The sequence below is a fragment of the Ammospiza caudacuta genome, chromosome 8 (assembly GCF_027887145.1).
Source record: "Ammospiza caudacuta isolate bAmmCau1 chromosome 8, bAmmCau1.pri, whole genome shotgun sequence".
Taxonomy (NCBI): Eukaryota; Metazoa; Chordata; class Aves; order Passeriformes; family Passerellidae; genus Ammospiza; species Ammospiza caudacuta.
In genome coordinates this window covers 15,905,245-15,931,565 of record NC_080600.1, presented here as the reverse complement: position 1 = coordinate 15,931,565, position 26,321 = coordinate 15,905,245, and the positions used below count along the sequence as shown (strand labels likewise).

Below are 26,321 nucleotides of genomic sequence, written 5' to 3'. Positions count from 1 at the left end.
GTATGTTTGGAATGCTGCCTGCTTTTCATACTGCACAAAGAGCATTTCTAAACAAAACCAATCCTGTCCACATGTTGTATTTTTGTTTGACAGATGTATTTGAAATCATGTTATAATCAAGAAAGGGTATGATCTGGAACCCTGCAGAGATGGTGGAACTCTGTGGGAGAGAGTAAAGATTTTGGACTGCTTTTGTCAAAAATACCCACAGCTCAAAATGCTAAAAAGCCAGATGGAAGTTCAAACAAGGAGGAGTTACACGTTTTCAGTAGGTACCTCAGTGTGCCAGCTACATGGTGTGACCTATTCTAGACTCTTCAAGAATGCTTTCTGCTTTCTTATCTTCATTTACCTTACTTTCATCTTAATGCAAGCCTTGCTGTGACTGCATGACTTAGGCACTGTAATAAACACAGCAATTACCCATTTCACTGGCAGTGCCATGGCACAAACAGAATTAACCCAGAAACTCTACTGGTGCACTGCTGAAATTAAATACACAGCTCTTAAACTCTTATGCTACATTACTATTACTGCCTTCATGATAAATGTATTATAAAACGGATGCTTGCAAATTTCTTGCTCGTTGGATTGCTTCAGAGGAAATCAATTTGACAAACAAATTGCAACTATTTTAGAACTCTTTCTGACTTCAACTTATTTCTGAACCATGCTTTAGGCTATTTTGAGTCTTTGAAACCACAGGTTGGAGTCTTTTAACTTTTTTTTTTTCCTGTTGGCTTCTCAGGAGGCTCTGAAGACCCTGTTTCCACTTGAATGCATGACTGAGAGATTGTCAAACATGCTCCGTGCGAGCAGTGTACTTATAGAGGAGGACTGAGAGCTCTCTGTTCCCGGCAGCTCTCGGTGAGAACTGTGAGAACTGATTTATGGCTCGGTTTCTAACTGGACTGGGCCGGTGCTGCGGTCTCGGAGCCTTCGCGGCCGCGTCACTCGCACAGCGGCGGCGGGGCCCGCACGGAGCCTCTGTCCCCGCACGGCGCCTCTGTCGCCGCGGCCGCGGCTCTGTCCCCGCCACGTCCCCCACCAGGACGGAGCGGAACCGCTGCGGCGCAGCTCATGTCCCCGGCTCCCCACCGCGGGGGATGCGCGGAACGCCGTCCTGTACCGGGACCTGGCCGCGCACCTGCCCCGCTGCTCCAGCGCTCGGGGATGCAGCGGACACCCCGAGAAGCCTTCGCTGCGGGGTTTCGCTGCCACAGCAGCGGGAGCGGGACGCGCCATCGGTGCCTTGTGGCCCGAAGCGGCGGCTCCGCGCACCCCGCGAGGTGCGGACACGAGCGGCCGCCCCGCACCGCCTCGAGCCCCAGCACCCGCAGCTCCCTCACGGCCGGGCGGCACCTGCTGCTGGGGGCCGGGCAGCCGGCAGGGGGCGCTGCCCGCCAATCGCCGGGGTTCTGGGCGCCGCGGCTGGGCGCGGATTGGGTGTTCTGCCGGGTGGGCGGGGCCTGGCACACGCGCTGCTGGGACAGCCGCTCCCCGCGGCTTGCGCTTTTCAAACGCTGAGAGGCGGAGAGACAGCGGCGGCGCAGCTGTGAGGGACGGCGGGCGGCGGCCAGCGGTGAGTATGCCCGGGCGGGGACTGTAGCCAGCCAGGGGGCGAGTGTGCCCGGCCGGGGGGCTCCTGTGCTGTGCTGTGCTGTGCTGTGCTGTGCTGCGCTGCTGGCTGGGCGCTGTGGAAGCACCGCGCTGCCTCTCGCCCTGTGTCGGGTCGCGCCGGCGGCAGCGCGGGGTGCCTGTGAGGGCAGTCGGGGACAGGGCCGGGTCCCGCCCGGCCGCTGCCGCCCTCCGTGGTCGTTCGCTGCCAAACATCGTCCCGGCCCGGACCAGGGACTCGACGTCTTTAGAAAAGGTTAAAGGAGCTGGCTTTTTTCCCCTGAAAACTTCCCTAGTTTAGTGGGAAGCCTTTTTTTCCTCACAGCTGGTTGAATCTCCTTCTCCTGGGTAGATGACGTGTTTCTTTGTGGGTTTCTGCCTGCTGTGGGTATGTGTTCTTCTCTGTTCTTGATGATACTGAGCTAAAAAAAAGGAGATGTGGTGTCTTAGCAGAGAAACAACGTCAAGGCAATGTGAGGCAGAAGTTCTCCTTAATAATTGCTCTGTACGAATGATCATGTGCAATGAAAGCTTATGTAATAAGCTCGATAATGGTAATAAATTTGATACTGGTAATCTCTCAGTCAGTGAGGCCAGTTATCGAACACAAATGGTTTTCTGCTGAAGTACAGCAGGAAGAAGGTTCAGTTTAGGAGTTAAAGTGAGCACAGCCCTAAGGAGAGTCATGTAAAATTTCAGACATGAAAATCATCCTCTTAATGTTAACTGCCTTATAATGGGGGCAGAAGGAATGCTTGCTTGTTACAGAGTGAGTCAAAGATTTGTGTATTGGATTGTATTGTGACCTTTTCATAATTTCTTGAAGAAGCTATTTCCTGCATATCAAATGATACTTTGAAGATATTTTTAAACTGTGTAATTTGGGTCTTTTTCCTGCTAAATTATGTACAATGATTTGAATCCAAAATAGTTCTAATATGAATATCCATGTTCCATCCCACACGGGAATGTGAACAATGCTGGATGGTAATGGCTTGCATTTGGATCATAATTAGTTTGAGTGCTCCCCCAGAAGTGTCTGACAGTGCATTTCTCTCATTTTAACTGCAAGTGTATTTTTGTGAGCTTGCTAACTGTCTCTGAAATGTAATTTGCCTTATTTTTATTTTTTCACTAATAAAGGTAAACCTGCTCTTTAACTTAAAGAAGCCATCAATTACTACTTCTGGTATCCTTCAGTAACCTTTTTCTGCCTTGCTTTTGCATTTCACCTGAAGAGATGCTTCAGGCCTATAAACGTGAACACCAAACCCCAGTATTTTTATTGGGTTTGGTTTTGTTGTTTTTTTTTTTTTTCATTGTAGTAGAAATGCTGTGGGTGGTGTATCTTCATAATGTGCTGTTCTACTGGTTTATTAAGGTAATTTAATCAGGATTACTCCATCATTTGGTTCTAAATGATCTGAACTTGCAAAGAGGACCTTGTCCATTCATGCTTCTCTCTGACAATTAACTCAGCCTTAAAAAGGAAACTTGGAGGAGCTATGAGTGAGCCTAGTAACAAATGTGAATATTCGCACTGGGAAAAGAACCCCACTTTGTCCTCTTGTTACCTATTCCTGCTGTGTTGCTGTTAACAAACAGGAAGGAGTTTTGGTAAATTCCCCCAGGAACCAAATATCTGTTAAAAGTGTAAACTTAAAGGAAATGTGGAACTTACCCAGAATCCAGAGAAGAGTTTCAGAAAGATGAAGAAAGGGTACATCTCATTAATAGTTAAGTAGCTATTAGCATTTTTATTAGAACTAAAGCTTATCCCTAGTATCTTATGGATATGCTCCAGGGAGAAAAAAAAACCCCAACTTATCTGGAGTGTTTACATTATTAAATTAGCATGTCTTGCTTAGTATTCCTTTCAGGTTTTGTTTTTACAGTGATTAAATGTGTTGTTTTCAGGCTGCTGCTGAACAAAGTGGCTATTCTAGCTTTATAGCCCTAAACTCACAATATTTGTATACTTTCCTGTGCTGTAGCTATGGGATTTCCAAAACTCTTAATTGTTTTGCTTCAGCAGGTGGCTGGTGTAAGACAGAGACGTGCTGCTCCTGACCATGTCGAGGAGAAAGCTGGAGAATAAAAGCCTTTCTGGCTTGTTGGCCACATCTCTGCACACACCAATCAAGACAGAGAACTTCTACAATTTTTATATGCTTGAATCTAAAGAGCTAGGAAGGTAAGATTATTCCTTATTTTATTTGAGCAGAGGGATTTCTGCTGCAAGAAAATTCTCTGTACAATGAGGCAAACCTGTAGGTAGTAGATGGAGAATGAAATATGCCCTCCTCCTTCCCTGTCCCCTTCTTTGCCTCACGGTGGGTTCTCTAGGGACCAGGAAAAGGGACAGTGAGGCATAAGCTGCCAGCCTATTCCATGTCAGAGAGATCTGGTTTTCACAGATATGTAGATTTGGGATTATCTTCCATTCCCTGCCACATGGATTCCTGGGGCATGGCCTAAACAAGAGATGACACAGGGTGATACTGTAAGAAAAAGGATTTTGAGTTGGGTTCCAGGCATTTGGGTGAGTGTTCTGAAACCCAGAAAACAAAGATCTTTTCTCTCCCCTCCCAGCCCCAAGCAGTTAGACTGAGCTTCAGACAAGCTGCTGTTTCAGAGCAGTTTTGCAGCCTGCTTGCCTTGCCCTTGTTTGCAGCAGTAAAATAGGAACTAAAACAACAAAGCACCCAAACCCTCGGTGTTTGTGACACTGTTTCAGCCACACAAGTGAGTGTGTGTTTTGAAATCCCTGGGTTAAGTCATACCTTGAGAATGCTCAGTGCACTGGGTGTAAAGCCATGCCAGCCTGATGCTGTGATCATGTTTCCCTGAGCAGAAATGTGCCAGGGCAGTCTCACAGCTGTGCTCCATAGGGATCCTCTGCACCTCCCTCTGTCAGCAGAGATGCTCTTCTGCCTGTGCTGTGTGAGCTCCTCAGCCTGCATTGTTCTCTTGGGTTTTTTCCTATTTTTCTAGCATGTGCTTTTTATCTGGTACACTTTTGGAGAAGTGCACGTTGCAGCCCATAACTTTCTTCTTTTCTTAACTTTTGTCAGCCCTGCTTTTGAATTCTAACCTCTACAGAAGCAGTTTATATGCAGCACCCTCTAAACTCAGGTATTGTTCCAACACTGGATTTTCAGACTCTGCATACTTGTGAGATGATATCTAAAGCAAACAAAAGTGTAGATTTTGTGTGAATTCCAGAACAGTTTTTAATTTTTTCTGTGCACGCAAAACCAGGCATAACAAAGTAAGTGCCAAAATGCAAAGAAAACTGAAGCAGGACTCTGTTTTGCAAACATATTTGTGATTTCTCCTGGCCTAACTACATGTGTGTTTTTCATGTTTTTAAGTGTATAAATGCTTTTTAAGTGATGTAAAATCCATCTTTTCTTTGTAACCTCTCTAAATGATTAATATGCTTTAATTTTCACTTGCAGTTTTCTTTTTCCTGTTGAGATTATGTGGTAAATAGTTCTCTTGTTCTCGGCTTAAGCTTCCCAAGCCCCATTTCTTCCTCCCACACCCTTATCTGTTGGGTCCTTTGGTATTTAAGACACTGACTCACAGTGAAGCTGGCAGGTTAGGTTCTGTTTAGTGGGTTAAGTAGTTCTGTCCCTGGTGTGTGCGTGGCTTGGCTTCTTTTGAAGTAGTTAGATTTCTGTGGTTTCTGAGCTGAGATATGAAAACATCCTGAAATGAGTTTTTCTTGCAGAGCTGGGCTGTGAGGGGGATGCAAGGAGTGGGAACTGCTGCGCTTGTGTCAGTGCAGCGCTTCCGAGCTGATGTTGTCGTGTTCCTGGAGCAATTTCCACAGCTCTAAAAAGACTTTTTAGTTTTATTTTTTTGCCTTAATTTTTGCCTTAATTGGCACTCTGCTAATAAACAAGTGGAAATTCATACATCTCAAATCTGGAGGTATCACTGACCCTTCAGAGTTGTTGAACCCACAGGAACCAGAAGGAAGATTTGCCAAAACTACTGGGGAAGATGGTGCTGTTCTCATGAAACTGAACTGGTTCCCCTTTGTTAAGTTTAGAGACGCTTTGGTGGCTGGCAGGGCTGATGTGATGCTAAAAAGAGAATGTGAGCTGGAGGGGGGAGTGCTTCCAACTTGTGTATATTATGAAATTGAGCTCAGTAACTTCAAATGCTCTGCAGTAATAAGCTGGGTTAACAGCTGGGAAAGAATCTGGCTGTTTCAGGCTTAAAAATAGTTAAGGTGAAGAGTGTGCCTGTATCAGCCTAAATAACTTCCACCTTTAAAGTCTAGTGCTTTTAAAAAAGGGTAGAGAAAATCTACAACTAATTAATGTTCAAATAAATGATGACAGAAGGCCTGTTTTGTTGAATTTATTTTTAAGTTACAGCAGTATGATTCAAAGTAATCTTTAAATATTTAATAATTTAGGCACATTTGTGCAGTTATTTGCAAATGAAAATTGATTTTTTTTTTTTTTGCATGAGATGCTCATCCCTGTTTTGATTAAATACTGAAGTCTAGATTCTTTTTAAGTACTTTTTTTTAAAGAAATGTTCCTTGTAAGCGCTGGGATTTTTGCACCAGAAAAAAGGCAAAGCCTGTAAGGCAATGTGGTATTTTCTACTAAAGAAGCCAATTTAGTTTAAAGAACAGAGCTCAGATGGCTCATTCTGAGCTGTTTCATTATGTTTGTCCTTAGTATGCTGTGGTAACAAAAAACACAGGTGGACAGGCTCATTTTGAAGAGATAAATGTAGGCTGTGCATTTTGTATAAAGCTTGATACTGTTTTTAGAACTTTACTTACAGTTTATTGCAGCCTTTCAAGTTGTTTGTCTGTAAATAAGGTTTCTTTAAATAAATAGATTTTCTTGTATGTAAGGTTTCTCTTCACAATTTGAAAATACTTTGCTTGTATGCAACCAGGCATTTCTGGGAGTGCCAGAAATATTAGTAGCTATAAATTATTATTTTTTTCAGGAATTTATAACTTGGCTTTAAAAACTGCCATTTTTTCCTCCTAACTTTTTCAAAGATCAGCTTGGGGTTTTAACTACAGTATGTGGTTTTCTTCTAAAAACATTTTTTTGCCAAAATACGTTTTTGTTTCCATACCTAAACAGTTGGCTAGGAAATAAAGCAACACACTTGGTCTAACTGTAATTGAGGAAGAGAATGCTAAATGATGGGTGCTTTTCTATTAAGATGTTTTGAAACATTTTGCAGATACCTGGGATTTTTGTAGCAGTACTGCATGGCTTGTGGAAGGAAATTCTCTTTATGATTAAATTTTTTTCCCGCTGAAAACCTCCTGCCCCACCCATGCATTTAAATGTACTTTATTTTTCCTGTTCATTCTCTGCATTTCATAGGGGATTGCTTTGTTTGTTATTGTCCTGTAGGTGTTTTAATGAGGTTGAGGGTTTTTTAATATCTTGCAACCTGAACAGAGCTCTGGGCAGTCTGGTCAGCCTTGCTTTAAGCAGGAGGTTTGGAGGTTTTTAGGGACCTCCAGAAGTCCTTTCCAACCAAATTATTCTGTGACCTGACCATGGGAATGTCCCTGTAACCTGATACTCTGATTTAATGTTTAGCTAGGCTGTATAAAGGGAATTTTCCTGGGTCTCACCAGAGCCTCATCTAGCTTAGTGTCCTTTTACAGTGCCTGCAAGTCAATGTTCAGGAAACAGTGTAAGAGCAGGCCAAGCATGGCATTTCCCAATACATTTTTTTTTTTTTTTGCAATTGTTTGCTGTGTTTTCTTATTTCTAATATTAATTTATGCACTTTTGATTTCCTGCATCTCAATATTTCCCCTTTTGTTTCATAGAGGAAGATGTGCTGTGGTGAGAAAATGTGTAGCCAAATCCACAGGCCAAGAGTATGCAGCTAAATTTTTGAAGAAAAGGAGAAGGGGTCAAGACTGCAAAGCAGAGATTGTGCATGAAATTGCTGTCCTTGAATTAATGAAGTCCAATCCTCGCATAGTTAACCTGCATGAAGTCTATGAAACAGCAAATGAAATCATCCTAGTGTTGGAATAGTAAGTGTGCTTTCATCACATGTCCCATGTTTGCAGGAAAGCATCTTTCAATATATTAATTTTTTGCATGAGTTGCCTGAATGCCCAGAAGAATTGCAACAGTACCCTATATGCATGATGCTAATCTTTCATTGTAATATACTTTATATTTTTTCCTTTAATGATGTTTCAGGCAGGCTGACTGGAAATAATGTTCTTGGAATACTGTAGAAGGTCCTGAGTGCCTTGATGCAATTTAAATAAAAAGAAAAAAATCACTGATTCCATGTACACAGATTTCAAAGAGGTTGAGCACATCCATGCCTGTGAACTTGCAGTTAGCACTTGACATTTTTTTGGTGACTGGGACTTACAGTTACTTTGTTTGTTTTGAGCTCCTAAATTTAGTGGTTTTGTTGTTTTAAAATTGACTTTTGGAACAGTTTCCTAAAAAATTCCCATATTTTTTACAGATGTTCCCAAAGCTTCTTATTAGCTCTGAAAACAAGTTTAATTTGGGAATTGAATTTGCATTATCTATTATATTTGTTGTATGTGTAAATTTTTGTGGGGAATGTAGGGAACAAAAATACAGCCTGTGAAATTAGTTCTTTCTTAGCTTTAAGTTTCTTGTACAAAGTATTTGAAGTGCTGTTGATGGTGGTCTCTGTACACCATGATATATTCTTTGGAAAATTGGAAGGAATTTTGCTAGATTCTATCTGTAAAAGCTTTTTTTCCCCCCTGCAAATCCTTTCCTGCAGAGCTTTCAGCTCTTTACCCATGTGGGTGCCCACCCATCCAGACCATAATGTAACTTGAGTGCAGCAATACTGCGGGAGCCAGTGCTGAAAACCCTGTGAGAGCTGAAATCCATGGCATCCTCTGCCCTTCTCCTCACGTCCATGTTGCCTTAAGGTCACCTGGGGGGAGGCATTTCTGGCACCTCCCATAACCTTAAACAGTTTGTGCCTGTGTTCATTCATTTTGTCCATTATCTCTTTACTAGACTCTCATTTTAGAGAGTTTGGTAAACTCAGCAGTGAAGTTTCAGCTCAGTGATCTGGAGTTTTGAGGAAGCCCTTCATCCTTGAGAGAGACTTGAGGCACTCAGAGCAGGCTGAGTAATGATCTCAAACCCAGCCTGAAAGGAGGCAGCTGACACTGCAGCCAAGTGGAGGAATAACTCACAAACCACAGCAGCACATATTTCCATGCTGCTTTACACTGCTCTGAATTATTTATGAACTGGTCTCATGGAAGACATTTTAGATTTGACTTGAAAAGAAAGGCTTCTTTGATTAGGGACTGATGATAGAACTCAGCTTCTGGAAGGCATCTTCCCACTTGCTTGAGGGGATCAGAGCATTCTGAGGTTACCAGTCAAAGTGCTCTTTGCTGTCTCAGGCTATAAGGAAAGAAAAAGCATCATCACTTTTTTTCTCCCTTTTCTAAGTGTTTATATTAAGTGTTTCAGTGTAAATGTGTGAAAAGAAAAATATTCCCAGCCTCTCTGATATTACAGATATATGTTAGATAAATATGTGCTATTAAAAACATTTTTCCTTGCTGAAGTTTCAAAATTTAAACTTAACACATAGATGTTCTTCAATGTGTTTCAGTGCTGCTGGAGGAGAAATATTTGACTTGTGTGTCCCAGATCTGGATGACAGAATTGGTGAAAGGGACATTGTAAGGCTTATAAGGCAAATACTTGAAGGACTTTGCTGCTTGCATGAAAACAATATTGTTCATCTTGATTTAAAGGTGAGGCTGCAGCAGGCTTTGCTTTAGCACTTTATCTTCACTTTATTCTGTTCATCAAAGTAATTTGTTAAATACATTTAAAAGATGAGGAGAAGATGATTAAATGCTATTATGAGATTAAATATTTTTAAATAGTGTTTAGCAATAAGTATTTCATAATAGAAGCTGAAGTGTCATTTAGTACATTGGGCTTTTTTTTTTCTGATTGTATTTTATTAATTAGGAATGTAATGTTTTCTGTTCTAGCCTCAAAATATTTTGCTGAGCAGCATCAATCCTCTTGGTGATGTAAAAATTGTGGATTTTGGGATGTCCAGGAAGCTGGAGAATTGCAATGAACTGCGGCAGATCATGGGAACCACAGAGTACCTCGGTATGGAAGGGCTGCTCACAGCCTCTCATGTGGGCTTTCCAGAGAACAGGAACAGTTCATGGAGCACACTGAGCAGCTTACAGGCTGATAAAGAGCATCACAGGGCAAGGCAACATGTTTGAGCTGCTCTTTTTAAAGAGTAGTCAACAAATATTTGCACCAAAAAATCCTGAATTATATCAATAAGTGCAGCTCTCAATTTTATACTGTAGTATTTGTTAAATTGTTCTAATTGGAATTGAAATACAACATTAAGCATGCACAAAGAAATGTTCTTTGAATTAATGGAACATCTTTAAAGTTATCCAATATGATGACTTAATGAGATTAAAATATTTGTTGGAAAGGGAAAGATTGCTGTTAACACTTGGCCCTCTCTGAGGGACAAGTTTCCTTCATGGCTGCCAACACTCAGTGTTAAGAGCACTTCATTCTGCAGTGAATAACTTGTTACCTAGCCTATGCTAACAGCCACTGATCCTAAAATTGGCTTGGTCATTGTGGTGCAGCTTTAACATGCTGAAGACTCTATACACTCCCATTAAAAAGCTGTATAATTCAAAACCTCTTAAGAGAAAAATGTATGTGCATGCATCTGATTAGAACACATCTTGAAACTTGGAAAACTTGAGGCCATGTAGTGCCACTTCAGTGTCAACCAAGTAAACATCCATGTCTAGGCAAATGGAAATAACTTTTTGCCACCTTGTGGCTTGGAAATAATAAATCTAATTATTGAAACTACATGTTGAGTCTCATAATAATAGCTGGCAAAGAATGCCAGAAATGTAGTGTATGATTCAAGGCCATTTAAAGAAGATATTTATTAAAGCATTTTTTTTTCCCCCATCTCTTTAGCTCCAGAAATCTTGAACTATGATCCTATTACCACAGCTACAGACATGTGGTAGGTGTGATCTTCATTTTACTGAGGTTTGGTGGAATCCCTTAACAATCTAAGGGCCTGATGCAGTTTCATCTGGCTTCCAGGAATCCCCTTCTGTTAGTGGGCTGGCTGAAAGAGTGAGGGAAGGGATGAGAGGGATGAAGCCCTCAGGATTTACAGGAGTTTTTGGATCTGTTGCACACTTAGTGGGAAATGCAGGTGGCTCCTGAGCCTGTGGAGGAGAGGTGTTTGTTCTGAGGGAATAACAACAGTGGCTGGATAACATACTTTAGGTATTACTTACTCCTGGGTGACATGCTTCAGGTATTAGCTACTCTAGGACACTTCCCTCCCCACTTTTAGGTTGTTAAATAATTTTTTATACAAAGTGTAAGAAGGATGTAAACTTCCTACTTCTTATTTTTAGGGAAATATCTGCAGAGTGAATCATAAAAAATGACAAATACTTTGAACTGACCCACAACTTCTTGTGGCATTTTAATTTTATGTGCTATGTTAAAGACGAGTTTTGAAATGTTTCCTTTAAAACATAAAATCTTCAGCATCTTTATTAATATTCACTGTTAAGGTTGCTAGTTGCTCCTTTGAAGTCCTCAACTCATAGTAGTAACTAAATCTGTTCATGAATGGTTTTTAATCACATATTATTTGCCTGCTTTTGTGGGAAGACATAAGAAAACCCCTGTTGATGCTGTGCTCACCATGACAAACCCAGCAGCTGCATGTTTCCACACTGTAATGGCTTCTAAATTCTGATCTGTCAGATCACAAAAATGTTTTTATTATGCATCAAGAAACCACCTTAAAATTTATCATAGCTGGCATGATCTGTGGTACTCATGTTGATGTTCTTGGGAGAAACATTTCAGCTAGAAGAGATTGTAACACAACTCAGATGTCAAATGTACAGAGAGGTTGAATGAGTCTGCTCTGTCATCCAGAATTGCAGTGAAAGATGGGTTTTGTTTGCATGCAGATTAGAAAGTCTTGTCTTTTTTTGCAGCTCTATCATCCAGAATTGCCACATGTCCCAAGAGTGGGCTGTGTAAAAGTGGTATTTCCTTTTCCTAACAATCTCAGCAGGAAGAAAAGGATCTATTGAAATTAAAGAGTTTTCAAAAATCCCTTCATTGAGATATATACTCCTGTCTTTCCTTGTGTGTGTGCACACAAGGAAATTTGGGATATGCCAAGAAGTTTGATCTGCAGCACAGTAAACATGCAGGGTGTATTGTTCAGATTCTCCAGTAGCTTTACACATTTTGTTCTCTAGTGGCTTTATACATTGTGTTCTTACCTCAGGAACATTGGTGTCATCTCCTACATGCTGCTGACACAAGAATCTCCATTTGTGGGCGCTGATGTTCAAGAAACTTACCTTAATATATCTCAAGTTAACGTAGATTATTCAGAAGAAACATTCTCATCAGTTTCACAGCCTGCAAAAGACTTCATTCAAAAACTTCTCATAAAAAATCCAGAGTAAGTAGCAAACTCCTCCAGGCAAGAATCCTAAATTTGTGGAACACCTAGAAAAAGTGAATGTTAATTTATGTGCTTAATGTCACTGACAAGATCAGTTGGACATTTCACAATGCATTGGTAGTTTTGACTGGCTGTTTTAAAGTGCAAGTTTATGCTTTTAATGTGTGAGAAGAATTTCGGATTCAATGTCTGGCTAAAATTGTCAGATATTACTTTTATTATTTTTACAGATAATGTTATTATTAGGGAGGCTTGTTCTTTGAGGTTTTTTTTGAGTTTCTTTATATTTTCATTCAGATAACAGATTATCAGATTTTATTATTTTATTATGCTCTAGAAAGGTCATGTTATTTTCTATAATTACTGTAGTTTGGAAAGGCAGTGCAGCCTCATTGCAGTGCTTTCTTGTTTCCTGACTCACCTTTATCTTTTTATTTAAACACCTCTCTTACTGTATTTTTATACTTGGCAGTGTCCTGCCTTGTTCAGTGTTCTAAAAATGATCTGAATCCAAGACAAAAACTTGTTTGTTTGTAAGACACACCCCTTACTCTGCATTCTTGGGGAGTTCAGACTTCACTCAAGACCTTGCAAAGAAGCTGAACTTTGAGAGTGAGCTGGTCAGGTATTGTTGATTGCAGTGCTAGATATGGTCACCTGTGGTGAGGCAGTAACCCTTGGCATCTCCAGAAAGCCTCCAGCAGGAGGAGTGAGCCTGCCTGCCTGCCTGAGAGAGGCTCTTGGGCAGGAGGAGAGGATGGGAGGTGATTTCTGGGAAGTGCCTGCTCTGAGGCAATGAGGACTCCATATAAAGTTACAAGAGTCCTTCCTGTCTTAACATCTCACGTACATGGTTTTTCAGGATCTGAAAGGATTCACAAAACCCCAGTATCATGAGGGAATCTTGTCTTTCATGTTTGTGGAGCATCTAGAAAAAAGTAATCAGTGAGGAAGAACCTGCTTTGATAACTCTTAGTGTGGACCTGTGGGATATTTGACATTCTGTAACAATTAATTCTCATTTTCTCCTGGGCATCTCAAGAGTGTGCATTATATACTTAATAAACTGCCTTTTTTTAATTCCCATTCCAACTCTTGATGACACTACCTCCTTGAATTTTAAGAGGAAAAGTCTCTTAAAATTCTTAGAGAGTCAACTCTGTTAAGTTACACTTTTCTGACTGAAAAATATTCCTGTGTTCTGGTGGAGTGAGGGGGAAGTAGTGGCTTTGCTGTCCTGGAGCCAGTTTTCTGGCAAGTTCTGTGGAAGTTAACAATGCAGAACACAATTAAAACTTGCAGTAGCACTGTACTACGTTATCCACAGGAGCAATTTACTAAGTCTGGTTTGTTTGGTAGGATCTATATTTTGAAAGAGTTTATGCCAGATGAATTGCAAGAGTAAAGCTAGAAAATGTCAGAGTTTGTGACATCCTGTTGACTTGGCTATCCTTGAAAGCATAATGACTGAATAATCATGAGCCTGACTGTTGATGGTCTGTATAAAGCATATTGCTTTAAAAGTAAAAGCAAGTGCCCATTTATGTGGACCATGTTGAAAGTATTCCCAGGCACCATGTTGAAAACATTCCCAGAGACTATGTTCCTTGTTCTGATGAAAGCTTACCAGCTTTAGGGTAAACTGTCAACTAAATTCAGATGCATGTAGCCAATACTTAACTGTGTTTTGTAGCAGCTGAGGTAGGGGTGAAAACACCAATATTGACTCTTCAGTGTCAATTTTGCTCAGGATTTTTAGCATCAGAGCTATTTTAGTTTTTTAGTATTAGTGGAATTAACTCAAGCACCTTTCCCTTTCTCCCTGTGAAGGGACAGGCCCACTGCAGCAGACTGTCTGTCCCACTCGTGGTTGCAGCAAGGGGAGCTCCCACTCCTGTGCAGCCCTGAAGAGATCTGCTGCTCCTCTCAGCTGCCAGGACACACAGCCAAGTGCTCAGAAGAGTGGAGTGTAAAGTGCAGCTGCAGTGACAAGGAGGACAAGGAGAACATCCCAGAGGACAGCAGCACGCTCTCCAAACGCTTCCGCTTCGACGACTCGTTGCAGTATCCCCAGGAGCTGGTGACAGACTTTGTGTGCTAATGTACAACACGGACTTTCCATGGAATGAATTCAGCATAATCTGTTCCAGTGGTGACAAAAAGGTTCTGGCTTGCCAATTCGTGCAGCATTGGCATGCTGGAAATGCACTTTGATTCTTTTATGCTGGTGCCTCCTTTTCTATCCATTGCTGGCAGTGGATTTAACTCCTGAGGAATTGGAATTGTTGCGCCAATGAAATGAATTATTTTTTTTAAGAAGATATAATTATAATATTTTTGCACTTTTCAAGTTCTAGTCAAAAGATGGTACTAGAGTGAACAAACTGAAACCTGAAATGAGTTTAAGCATAGCCTTTGCCAAACAGTGGTTGAACACATGCATGCTTTTAGGACTACCTTTTCTTTTAGTAAGAAATTGGGAAGGGAAGCAGAGAAGCTGAATCTTGCTGGTTTACTGGAGTTGCTGGCTACCATTCTCATCACTTTGGATAGAGGCTAAATTTGATATGTTTTGGGACTATGGTGCATCTCTTGGGGCCATTTGGAAAGTTGTTTTACCTCTAGGATCACTCGTAGTTCTGCCTTATGGATCTGGGCTACTTGGGCATTATCATGCATATTCTGTATGGTTATGCTGTGTTGGATCTCTGCAACACTTGGCATAGAAAACAGGTAGATTGTCAATCCTTGTGCTTATGGCCCTTGGCTTCTTACCATAAATTGCATTGCAAGATGAGGTTTCTATGCTGATGTGAATATTTGAACTTGGTTGTTTGCTTTAATCAAACCTCTGAAATAGTATAATCTACTGCATTGAATTTCCCTTATCTTAAAAAAAACCCAAAACAATCCCCCCCAAAAAACCCACACAAACAAGCCCCAAAACACAAAGCCTCTAGTTAAAAGAGTAAACTGAAAATAACCATTATTGCCAGTGAAACAGCAATTAACAGTTTTTCTCTGTGTCCCTCTAATGTAGAAGTGTATCTTGCTGTCAATTAGTGTTGCCCATAATTATTCAGCTTCATGCCTGCTCTGAGAAATGGACTGCAGTGTGTTAGTATTTCAAGACAAACTACCTAAAAATTGTTTTAAGCCTTTAAAATTGGTTTGGTTAGTGGTATTTTTTAAAGTTCTGTGCCTTCCACTTTCACTTGTTTCTGGCTCTGAGGTAATAGTGCCTGTGTCAAGTTTTGTCTTAAAACAAATGCCAGTTGTGCCTTAACAACCTGAAAGTAATACTCATAAAATAAGCCCCTTAATCATAACAGAGCCTGTGAGCCTTTTTCGGCAGTAAATTTATTAAAACTCTTACAGATGTTTTAAAAGTAAATGCCACTTCAAAATATTTCAAGATTTTCCACTCCTCAAAGGTTAAATTTAATTGTCTTTAAATTGGATTTGTTTTCTGTAATAAAATACCACAATCTGATAATCTTTTGCAAGTGTGCCTGTGGATTTGTCAGTAGTTGGGCAGATTGGCATTTTGGAATACGACTGAGAGGTGAACCTGATGAGTGGTAAAAGGTTGTGTTTTATCTTCCTTCACACAAGGAAAAAGCAGGTTTTTCCCAAACATTTCAGTGTAAGGTGTCACCAAAACTCATGGGGGGATTCAGGACTGTTGTCTGGGTGTGGGGGGATGCTCACATTGACAAGTGGAAAGCAGACTGAGGTGTAGGGCGTGTAAAACTTCTCAGCTTCTGTTTGTCCGAAGAAGTTGTTCTCCAAGATTTAATGTCATGTGAAATAAAGTAACAGGTTGGTGCAGCAGAGACAAAGCTCTGATGGCTGGGTGTGAATGAGCCACACCAGGTCTCCTCTGTGGATTAATTCTCATGGAGCTTTTCTCATTGGTACGGATTATATATATATGGTAACAGAATTACTTTTGCAGGAGCCAGCTGTTGGATTGTGCTCAGGTACTTTACACTCTTACTTTTCAAAGTCCTTGGCTTTTCCCAGTTGGAGGAGTCTTACCTGACCTTTTGATTTTTTTCCACCATCATGGACTCCAGTTTGAACTGGGTAAGTTAAAACCACAAATTATTCAATACATATGTAGAAGTTCAAGTTCACTTAAGATAAAGAAAAAAATGCCAAAAAGTAGTGTAAATAAAGGTAAAAAAGAATGTTTAAACAAAATTGTTATAATTTAAAATTCTGTCAAAGTATTCCTGAGTTGAAATTACAACTATTTTTTAGCATCTGCATATCAGCAAAATTAAGCTGATAGCATATGCCAGCATATGCCATCCAAGTACTTTATGATAAAGCTGTTATTTCTTAATATTTTTATCACAGTATCTGATGTTTACATTTCTTACTACTTTAGAGCTAACTTAACTTTAAATAATTGAAAATTGGTTTTATCCAAAGAATTTAAGTTTTGAAGACTTTATTTGTGTTTTATATATGCTTAAAATATACATTGAATCAGACTTTGTTTAGATAAGTGTGTTTGAGTTATTTTAAAATATTATTGTGCAAATTAACTCCAGTTGAATGTAAATACATGCACTGTAAGCAACTGTTAGTCTGTTTTGCTTCTTCTCATATTACTGGGACTTTCCAAGTGTGAATGAATGCTGAGTAACATTTTGAGATGACTGAAGTAAGATTTCTATGCAATTAATGACCTTTTTCTTTAAGAAAAAAAAAAAAAACTTTGCCATTTTCTCAAAACTTCCATTATTATTTTTTTTATTTTATTCACAGAATCAGAGGCTGATTGAGGTTGGGAGGGACCTCTGCAAGTCCATGCTCCCTGCTCCAGTCATCCCACCTAGGCCTTGCTGGGCAGAACGATGCCCAGATGGCTTTGGGTCTCCAAGGAAGGACACTGAGTCTCCCTGGGCAGCTCTGCAGTTCTCAGCCAGCCTCACAGCAGCTGTATGTTCTTGTGCTCAGATGTTCTCACGTGTTCCAGTGTGTGCCACTCCCTCTTGTCCTGTCACTGGGCATCCCTGATGAGAGCCTGGCTCCATCTTTGCACCCCCACTTCACATGATGGGATGTGTTGATAAGAGTCTCCCTGAGCTTTCTTCTGGCTAAACAATCCCTGCTGCCTCATCCTTTCCTTCTAAGAGAGGTGCTGCAGTCCCTGAATCCCTGTCTGTGTCTCACACTGGGCACTGCTCCTGTGTGAGGAAAGGGAAGGATGAGCTCTGTCACCCTGCTGGTGCAGCCCATGCCATCAGCCTGCTCTGGGCACACTGCTGCCTCCTGTCCAAGTGCAGGAGCCCAGGGCCTTCTCTGCAAAGGGGCTTTTCCAGCTGGATGGCTCCAGGATGGATCAGTGTGCAGGACTCTTCCTCCACAGCCCATTTCTCCAGCCTGCAGAGGTGCCTATGGACGGCAGCAGGAGCTGCAGGTGTATCAGGCACTCCCAGTTTGTGTCACCTGCAGCCTTGCTCAGGGCATGCTCTGCCCATCATGATTACCCAGGATCTTCTGGGAGAGTGTCAGAGGTCTGGGCAGGCAGTGCTGCTCTCCCTTCAGCTCCTGGCAGTCATTTCTCTGCAGAGTTGCTCCAGTCTGACTTCCCCTTGCTGAACCCATGCTGACTAGTACCAGTGAATCATGAACTTAGCAGCTCACTTCCTGGAACTGTTCTCCACATGTCTGGGGTTTATGTAAAAAATGTTGCTGTTCCTATTTGTAATTATGTAGTTATATCTTGCTGTACTTAATGAGGTGATACTTTTTATACTAAATTCTACTGCCCTTTCTGAATGGCTGTGTGTAAGACAACTGAAATGCAATCTTTGTTATACATATTAACTTCCTAGGGCATTAATGGTACATTTGTTTCATTTTCGAGTAGATGGCTGAAATAAAAAACAACAAACCCCAAAACAAGTGTGCTTTAGAAAGGGAATTGCACTCAGAAGAGGGGGTTAACTCCTGGTGGCCTGGGTAGCGTTTCTTCCAAAGGCACATTTCATTGACAGAGCTTTTCCATTGTTTGAAATGCACAAATGGCCTTTCTTTTCAGTGAAAGAAACAGTGTGTCCATGTGGCTGCTTTGGTGTTGCAGCATTAAATTCAGAAATTATCTGAATATTTACATTTCTTGCAGTGCGAGTTCTTACCAGGAATGATGCCTAATTTTTTTTAACATATCAAATAAACAAACTATTCTGTTTAATGGCGGTTTGAGACAACTGGGAATTTCTGGTTTTTCAAAAATCCTAAAGGAGGAGATGTCTTTGAGAAATGCATCACAATGACTTTAAACTGAGAGTAGATTAGATAATGAGAAGAAATTCTTGACAGTGAGGGTTGTGAGGCACTGGAACAGGTTGCTCAAAAAAGCTGTGGATGCCCCATCCCTGGAAGCGTTCAAGGCCAGGTTAGACAGAGCTCTGAGCAATCTGATCTAGTGGAAGGTGTCCCTGCCCATGACAGAGGGTTGGAACTGCATGATCTGCAAGGTCCCTCCCAAGCCATTATATGGTAATAAGTGACCCTCCTTTCACCAGGACAGCAGTGCTTGTGCTCTTGCCAGATGAGGCAAGTTGAGTCTGAAAAAACACTTGGTAAAATTGGGGCAGAATAAGAGTGTGCTATTACTGTGTTTGTTTCAGAAACTGCTCATCTTGGGCATTGAGAACCTGGCAGCTGACAGGCTTGAAAATACTGCTTGATCCACTCAGCATTGCAGAAATGAGCAAGATACAGAATGAATCAGAGTGTAGGAAGTCTGCTGAATTTAATGGTAATATTACAAGGCTGAATTGCCAAGTCATCTACCACTGAGTAATGTGCTATGAGAGTAAAAGGAAACTTCTTAATAATTAAAAGCAGGTACAGGAATGATCCCATAAAAGTTCTTATCTGGTATCCCATGTAGTGAATAAACAGCAAGGTAGGTATTATTATTGTTGGGAGAAGAAAATTCTTCTGATAATGAAAAATACTACATGTATAAGCATTTTCTTTATAATGTCTCTCATATTAGCAATCTGTTTCTTTCTTCCTTTGAGGAGTACAAGCAGGTATGCTGTTTCCAGTTTCCTAATCAGACAATAAACCCCAAAAGGTCACATGCTAGCAAAAGGACTCCCATGCCCAGCAGTGGAAGCAGTGTGTGCTGAATGTGCCACTGCTTGCTGGAGGTGTAGTTGGAATAGCAGGGAACTCCCTTTGCCTGGTTTCCAGCTGGACTGGTCCATAGCATAGCCAGTACAGACCAGAGCTTGTGTGAATCTCCCTATGCTCATTGAGTATGAGGGTATTTCTCATTTCAAAATCAAAACCAGGCTTTGGTGCTGGCTTGGATTTAGAAAATGCACTGGGAATTCCAGGTGATGTTGAGCCTTTTGCAGCTGGACAAAGCAGAAATACCCTAGTGGTTCTTTGCCTGTGGTATTTGAATAAAGGGGTTTTTATGGTTAAAACTTGCTATCTAGACTCATAATGCTCTGTGTGCAGTTCACAAGATTGGTTACAGGCCTGAATTGGAACTCATTCATAGGCATTTTTCAGCAGGTTAGCGCTGTAAAATGTAGTGCTACCATTTATATATTGCTGTGAAAACATCCAGAAACCTCATTTAAAATTCACAAACTATTCAACATGGCCAAAATAGTTTCAGATCCCATAGAAATTCAAACCTGGCCAGAGCAAAGTGTTAGAAGTCATACCAACTGTGCCAGTAGTTGATTTAGATTGGCCAAAGCATTGGATTCAGTGGAGGAAACACCCACTGAGTACCAATGAAACTGAATGAGATTTTTTATTTATATTTTCTTGTATTCTATAATTTTCCAGGAGTGTGGGGGCAGGTTGTTTAAGTCCTAAGTCACTGTGCACAAGGTGGGCTGATGCATGATGAGGCACGTGGAAAACCTTCGGTTGCTGTTGTGAGTTATGCACCCAAGCCCATTCTATCTTTGCAGGAATCATTTTTGCAAACAGAGCTGAGTTCCTTTGCATGTTGAGCTGAGGCAGCTGCCTCCCGCTTTGCCTGGAGACGAGCACCTGCACTCACTTATGCGTTATTAACTCCCCCGTGGGTTATTTCCAAAGGTGAGGAGGACACTGCCTCGGCAGCAGCGAATGGCACACGCTGCTCGGAGCCGTGCTCGCCATCCTTATTGCAGGTGGCAGGCACGGCAGGGCTGAGGCTTTTTGTGCAGGCAGGCAGACAATCGCGGGGCAGCACTGGCACGGCTGAGGCCCGGCACAGCTGCAGACACTTTGTGGCAGTTTAATTCCCCTCAGGTGTGCTCAATTCCGTGAGAGCCCTCACGTGTGAGGCGTTCTCGGCCGAGGTGCGTCCAGCGCGGCCTCAGCGTCCCGGCCACGGTAACGCAGCCGCTGCCAGGCTCCCGGTGCTGGGCCAGGCACGGCGGCCGGAATTGGGCTCCCGCCGGTTTCCAGCGGCCGGGATGGGGCGGTGGAGCCCGGGAAGCAGCGGTGCCGAGCTGTGCCGTGTCCCGCTGCGGAGCGCCGGGAGCGGCCGAGCGCGGGGCCTCGGGGCGGCGGCTGAGGCGCTCCCAGCGCCCGGGGGCACCGGGCTGACGGAGCGGGCTCTCTGAGCTGAAAGGTGCGGTTTTTAAAATTTATTATTATTATTGTTATTCTTATATATTTTTTATTTTTTTAAACCGAACTCCCTTTTATGAGTTAACTTTTTAGCGCTGCCAGCCCAGCTCTCGATCGGTGTGAGCAGGGCCTGGCGCGGCGCAGAGGCCGCAGCGCCCGGTCCTGCTGAAGCGTTCGGCATTGGCACCCAACAATCAAACCGCGCTGTCTGCGCTGCGAACTCTGCAAAACGGGTTTACACGCAACACAGTCTTTAAAACTGCCCGGATCGCCTTTAATTCGCTTAGCAGGGCAAATTTAAACAGATGCTTTTGGTATGGGCTGCTGCTCCTGTAATGTTTCTAGAGAAAGTGACTCTCTGCTAGAGGCACCCCTTTAGAAACCACAGAAATTAATTTGCGTACCAAAGCTTCAGCTTGGTGCAAAGTACAAGATATTATGTCATTGTCTTGGTTTCTGCTGGACGAGAGTTCATTTTCCTCTCAGCAGCTGGCACAGTGCTGTGTTTTGGACTCAGTATGACAATTGCATTTGATAACACACTGATGTTTTGGTTGTTGCTAGGTAGTGCTTACCCAAATCAAGGCCGCTTGAGCTTTATATTTCAGTTTCATTATGTATGACAGGGATTACAAAGAGCACGTTCGAAGTTCAGAGTCACCTGATGGGTTCAGGTGATTTCACCCAGGTCAGCTGTAAAGCTGCTGATGAAGCCGAGTCCATCAGATCACCTCGGGCGGGTTATGGGGCTAGGGCATTCGGGGTGCGAAGGGTTTCCGAGGGAACTGCGTGTATTGGGAGAAAATAATGAGGTGCAGGGATGTAGTTCCAGCCTGCAGAGCAAATGGTGCCGGGCTCCTCTCGGAGCTTTGCTGCGGCAGCCGGAGCGGCAGCTCCCTCGGTTGGCGGCGAGGGGAATTCCCACCAGGCATAGGGATGATGTTCTTTGCAGTGAACGATAAAACAGGGAAGTTTCCCTGCAGAGGCACAGGCCTTGGAAAGCTTAAAATCTCTGCTGGACAAGGCTTGGTGCAGTCTCTTTCAAAAATTTTTAATGTGATTTTAAAAATTCGAAAATGCAAGACCTTCCAGTCAGTTTGCAAGAACAGTAAAGTGACATCAGGGAAGGTAAAAAGAAACTATACAAATTTAAACAGAAATCATTGTATAACTGGTGGATGGAATTGTGATTTATTAAGCCCAGCCAATGATGCAATTCTTCCATTTGAACTTGTCATCAAACTTTAAGCTATGACAGCCATTAAAACAGTGTTGAAATAAACTGAACTTAGACCTTTGAATCTCAAAATACTGAACCAAGACTAATGAAGTGTATTCAATCACACAATTGTTCTCACTTAAAATAGTAGTAACAATAGTACAATTAGTAAAAGGAAAAAAGTTTATATAAAATTTAATACAAGTTAATTACAATATTGTTTTCATCTTAATTTATTCTGGTTTCAACTTTTGTGTATGTTTTATTGTGTATATAATATGTTAGTACAGTGGCTTTTGTGTACAACCTGTAAATAAATATACATATACTGGGGGTTGTGTTCAAAAATTTCTTGCTTACTCTTTCTTGTATGATCAAGAAAGTTTGGAGGTCACATATGTAGAGGAGTGTGGTAGCAAGCAGTGTGGCTGGTTAGTAATGTAGGTATTTAGAGAGTAATGTAGCTATTTAGTTAGTGATATGGGCATTACCTGGACATTTAAAAGCTGCTTTTCAGAAAGCACTGTGTTTGTATGTGATGGCTTGGGCTTTATATCAATGCCCATCTAGCCACTGTAAGCATCAGATAACAGGTGTTATGTTTGCCTAATTATCCCATCATTAAAAAAACCCCAAACAATATTAAAGGTAGTAGCAATTTTAATTGAATAGTCAAAATAAAAAAAAAACCTATAAAATTGGATACAATATCATTTGATTAAAATAAGGGATAATTTGTTTCCAATAATGGCGCATAAGCAAATGATAACCGCGGGGTGCGGAGTGCAGGGCTCATGGACCCGTGCCACGTCACGTACCAGCTTGCCAAGTGAAGGTTCTTCCTTCTGCGCCATGTGCAAACGCCATCTCCTCCCATTTCCGCTCGTCACATCTCTGTCTCCGCCCTCATCACCACCTTTACCACCACTCGGTTTGGGGGTCGCGCCAGTCTTTGGGGGTCGTTTGGGATGAAGAGTTCGTAGTCTTCCTCTGTGTCCTTTAATTCACCTTTGGGTCACACATGCGCACCAAGCCAGTACGATGTAAGCCCAGACTAATGTATCACTGCATCTGCATAGCAAGGCAATAAATCCTTTATTAGCATTTATTAGCATTTTCTGGGACCCAACCAGGTTTTTGCTCATTTTTAGCAACTGTATCTTCAGCTTCTTTCCTGTGGTCCTTGAGAACATCTGCTGGGAAGGGGTGGGGGGGGTAGAGCCCCTCCTCTCCCTCTCTTCTTTGGCATTACAACTTTTAACTATTTTATTATTCCCAATTATTAATTACTGTATCAATATTAATTACTGTTTCAGTTTTTATCAGCACGAATCATACCTGTTTATCAGACAGGTAGTTTCTGTAGTGTAGGCAGCATTCCGGGAGAGTTAAATTGCATGTTGTGCAGGCTTCTGAGCAGGCAGGGCAGTCAAACAGTGAATATCTCTTGGTTTTCCTGAATTAAATTCAAGCAATTGAATTACCTGTGGAAGACTCAATATCCATTCCCAATACACTGAACTAATCAAAGACCTGAGACCCGAGGGGTGGAGAACTTGAATATGCATTTACTTCTGCACAAGAAGACTTTAAAAAGCACTCATTGGCAAGTTGTGTGAAGTTAATTTTGCCTTTACAGCTTTTGTTGAATGATCATTTAAAATTTAGCAGATGTAGAGTTTGCAGCTTGGGAACTGTAAAATCCCATCCCCTCATTTCACAAATATCACTTCAGTAATCAACCCCTGCTGTTTCTTTGATGTATTTATGTTTCAGTTCAGCAAAGCACTTACATTCACCCTTGAAATGTAACTTGGCTTTAGTCACTTGCTGTTCAGCAAAGTTCTGGTGCATGTGCCTGGTATTAAATGTTTGGAATACAGGTGGGTGCCTCAGCTGAATTTGGGTCTGAGTGATTTGAACTTTTGCTACAATGAGGTTTACTATCAGGCATAATTACAGCAAATTTTTCAAGCAAAAAGTGAAATATTTGCTCTCTGAGAATCTGGTGCCTTTAAGATGAACACGTTTTATGCTATAATTTTGCGTTGGAGAATAAACAAATTGCATTTCATCATGGGTAATAAACTTGTCAAAGCCTCCCACATTTCTCCACATGCATTAGCAGTAACAAGGCAAGTTAAATGCAAAGCAGAAGAATTGAGATGCCACGTTTCTCTAATCCATCTAATCACAATCCTGGTTTGCAAGAAGGACACTGGGAAAGATGTCCAAAGTTGTGGGTTTACCACTGTCTTCTTCTGAAGACTTCAATGTTTTGAACCATTCCTAGGAAAGTTTGAGCCTGTCAGCGAAACAGCCAGCAAAAAATGTTTGATTGAGAAAACTTTAATGGAAAGAAATTCCAAAGGGATTAAATGGAGTTCTTGACTGTACAGAAACAGGAACCCATTTTTTGTCATCTCTAGGTGATATTCAGACCACATTGTCAAAATTCAGACTATGAGAGGATCTCCTTTCATTAAACATTATGGAAAGAGAAAAAGGTGATTTTTCTCTAATAGAACATCACCAACTATTGTAACCAAACAAGAAATCTCTTCTGCTTAGTCTAAAGCATAGAGACTTCAAATGCTTTTGTTTATCCTTCTTAAGCAGCAAATTAATCTTGTTTTAAAGGGATAAAGCTTTTGTCCCTTGTCAGCCACACACAATTTAATCCCTTCAAGCTGATTTTTACTCTTAATTAATGATGTGGGAGTGCTAATGCATTGGAGATGTCCCTACGTATTTTTAACACCCTCTAGTACTTAAGACAGCAGATGTTTTATATCAATGCCTCTGTTTTACCAGCTAAATCAATACCTTTGTTTTACCAGCTAAAATATATCTGAACTAGAGATTGAAAGGTTGAAGACTTAGAGAATTTTGTCTAAACTTTCTACTTAAAATATAAAGCTACTGAATTGTTTAGCCCTTCAACAATTAAAAATGTTAGGGCTTATGTAAAGGAGATGAAGAAAGTGAAGAAAGACAAATTTCAGGGATGTGATGAAGGATTTAGATATTTTTCCCAAAGCAGAAAATTAAATTCTAACATTAAGCATTGTGTTCAAAATTCTGTACTTCCATCTTTGAGCATAGATTTTAATCTGGTTTTGTCTCTTCTCTCAATGAAGTACTAACCTCTTAAATCCCCCAAACATAGCCATATTGTGAAAGCCCAGAAGCCTTTCCTAGAAAGTTTGGCTATAGATATCTGGCTACTATGGATACCTCAAAACTCCCACTGACCTGCAGAAATGCCCTTTCAGATTTCATTACATAATCAGTAAATATGAATTCATATCCCTGCATGTGCATTCCACTAAATATTTATTCTCTAATTGCTACACTACCATAGTATAGGAGCTCCTTCCTTGTTAATGTCAAGTAGTTGGGTTTTCTTGTTTAAAAGGAGTAAGCTTGCCATGGTGATTTCATAATTTCAGTTTTCAGGGTGTTCTGATGGCTGACAGTGCTAATGCAAGGCATTACTTCAATAGCACAGGGCTCTTGCTTCAGTCTTTGAGATTCAGGCAATTACACAATGGTTGCTCTCTTAGTAACCTAACAAAGCATGGAGAGTTCTGGGCTGCTGCCAAACAGAATCCCAAATTCCTTGTCTTCATTTTGGTGTAAGCAAGTTAACTGACCTTCCTGAACTTCCTTTTGCAAACTGCATTTTCTCTAGCTCTTGGTAGAAGTAAGGTCACCAGAGATGGGGTACCAGAGCTGAAGGATGAGAGAGGGGCTTTGTTTAGAGGAAATGGTACTTGTTGGGTACAGTGGTCTGTTGCCCAGAACCTGTGGCAGTGAATAAGGGAAGAAGTTAAATAAGTTTTCATATATTTAATTTAACAGGACTTGGTGCAGCCCATGTAGGGGTGTGCTGTTGAGAAAATTACTGCTATGGTTCCTTGAATGAATTGTATATTTGTACAACAAATGAGTTATTGAACAAACATACAATATTTTAACAGCATGCCCTTTTGGTAATTCCATCTCTATTGCCCAGTAGTATGACAGTAGTAAAAAATGTCCCTGTTTCTATATGGGAAAGAAGAATATAGATATTTGTTATAGGGTTATAAATAGCATTTTATTTTTATATATTTTTGCAAGTTGCTTATGTCAGTGAATTGGGAATAGAGAGAACTGCTGTCATCATATTTGTGTGATACTGGTGAGATAGTAAAAAATGTCAAATGGTGGTGGTAAATAATTTTTAAATGATGCAAAAAAATTGAGAATACTTAGAACAAATGATAGACTAAAGGACCTTGAATTTTTTGCTTTCAAAGGAAGGGCTGAA

The 26,321-nt window shown here is 41.3% G+C and overlaps 1 protein-coding gene across 2 annotated transcripts; it reads left to right on the top strand.

Annotated features, from left to right (window-relative positions):
• The first annotated feature begins 1,529 nt into the window (after positions 1-1,529).
• On the top strand, positions 1,530-17,174 carry STK17B (serine/threonine kinase 17b). 2 transcript variants are annotated; one of them, XR_009274991.1, is made up of 9 exons: positions 1,530-1,582; positions 3,650-3,811; positions 7,451-7,663; positions 9,265-9,409; positions 9,656-9,782; positions 10,641-10,689; positions 11,992-12,171; positions 14,005-16,263; positions 16,954-17,174. XR_009274991.1 is itself a non-coding variant. In XM_058809418.1 (8 exons), exons 2-8 carry the CDS (start codon positions 3,690-3,692, stop codon positions 14,273-14,275), a joined length of 1,107 nt encoding a protein of 368 aa, XP_058665401.1. In that variant the 5' UTR covers positions 1,530-1,582; positions 3,653-3,689; the 3' UTR covers positions 14,276-16,314. The 2 variants fall into 2 exon arrangements, 1 of the variants encoding a protein (XP_058665401.1); XM_058809418.1 differs by lacking the exon at positions 16,954-17,174 and having other exon boundaries at positions 3,653-3,811; positions 14,005-16,314.
• Positions 17,175-26,321: the final 9,147 nt, after the last annotated feature.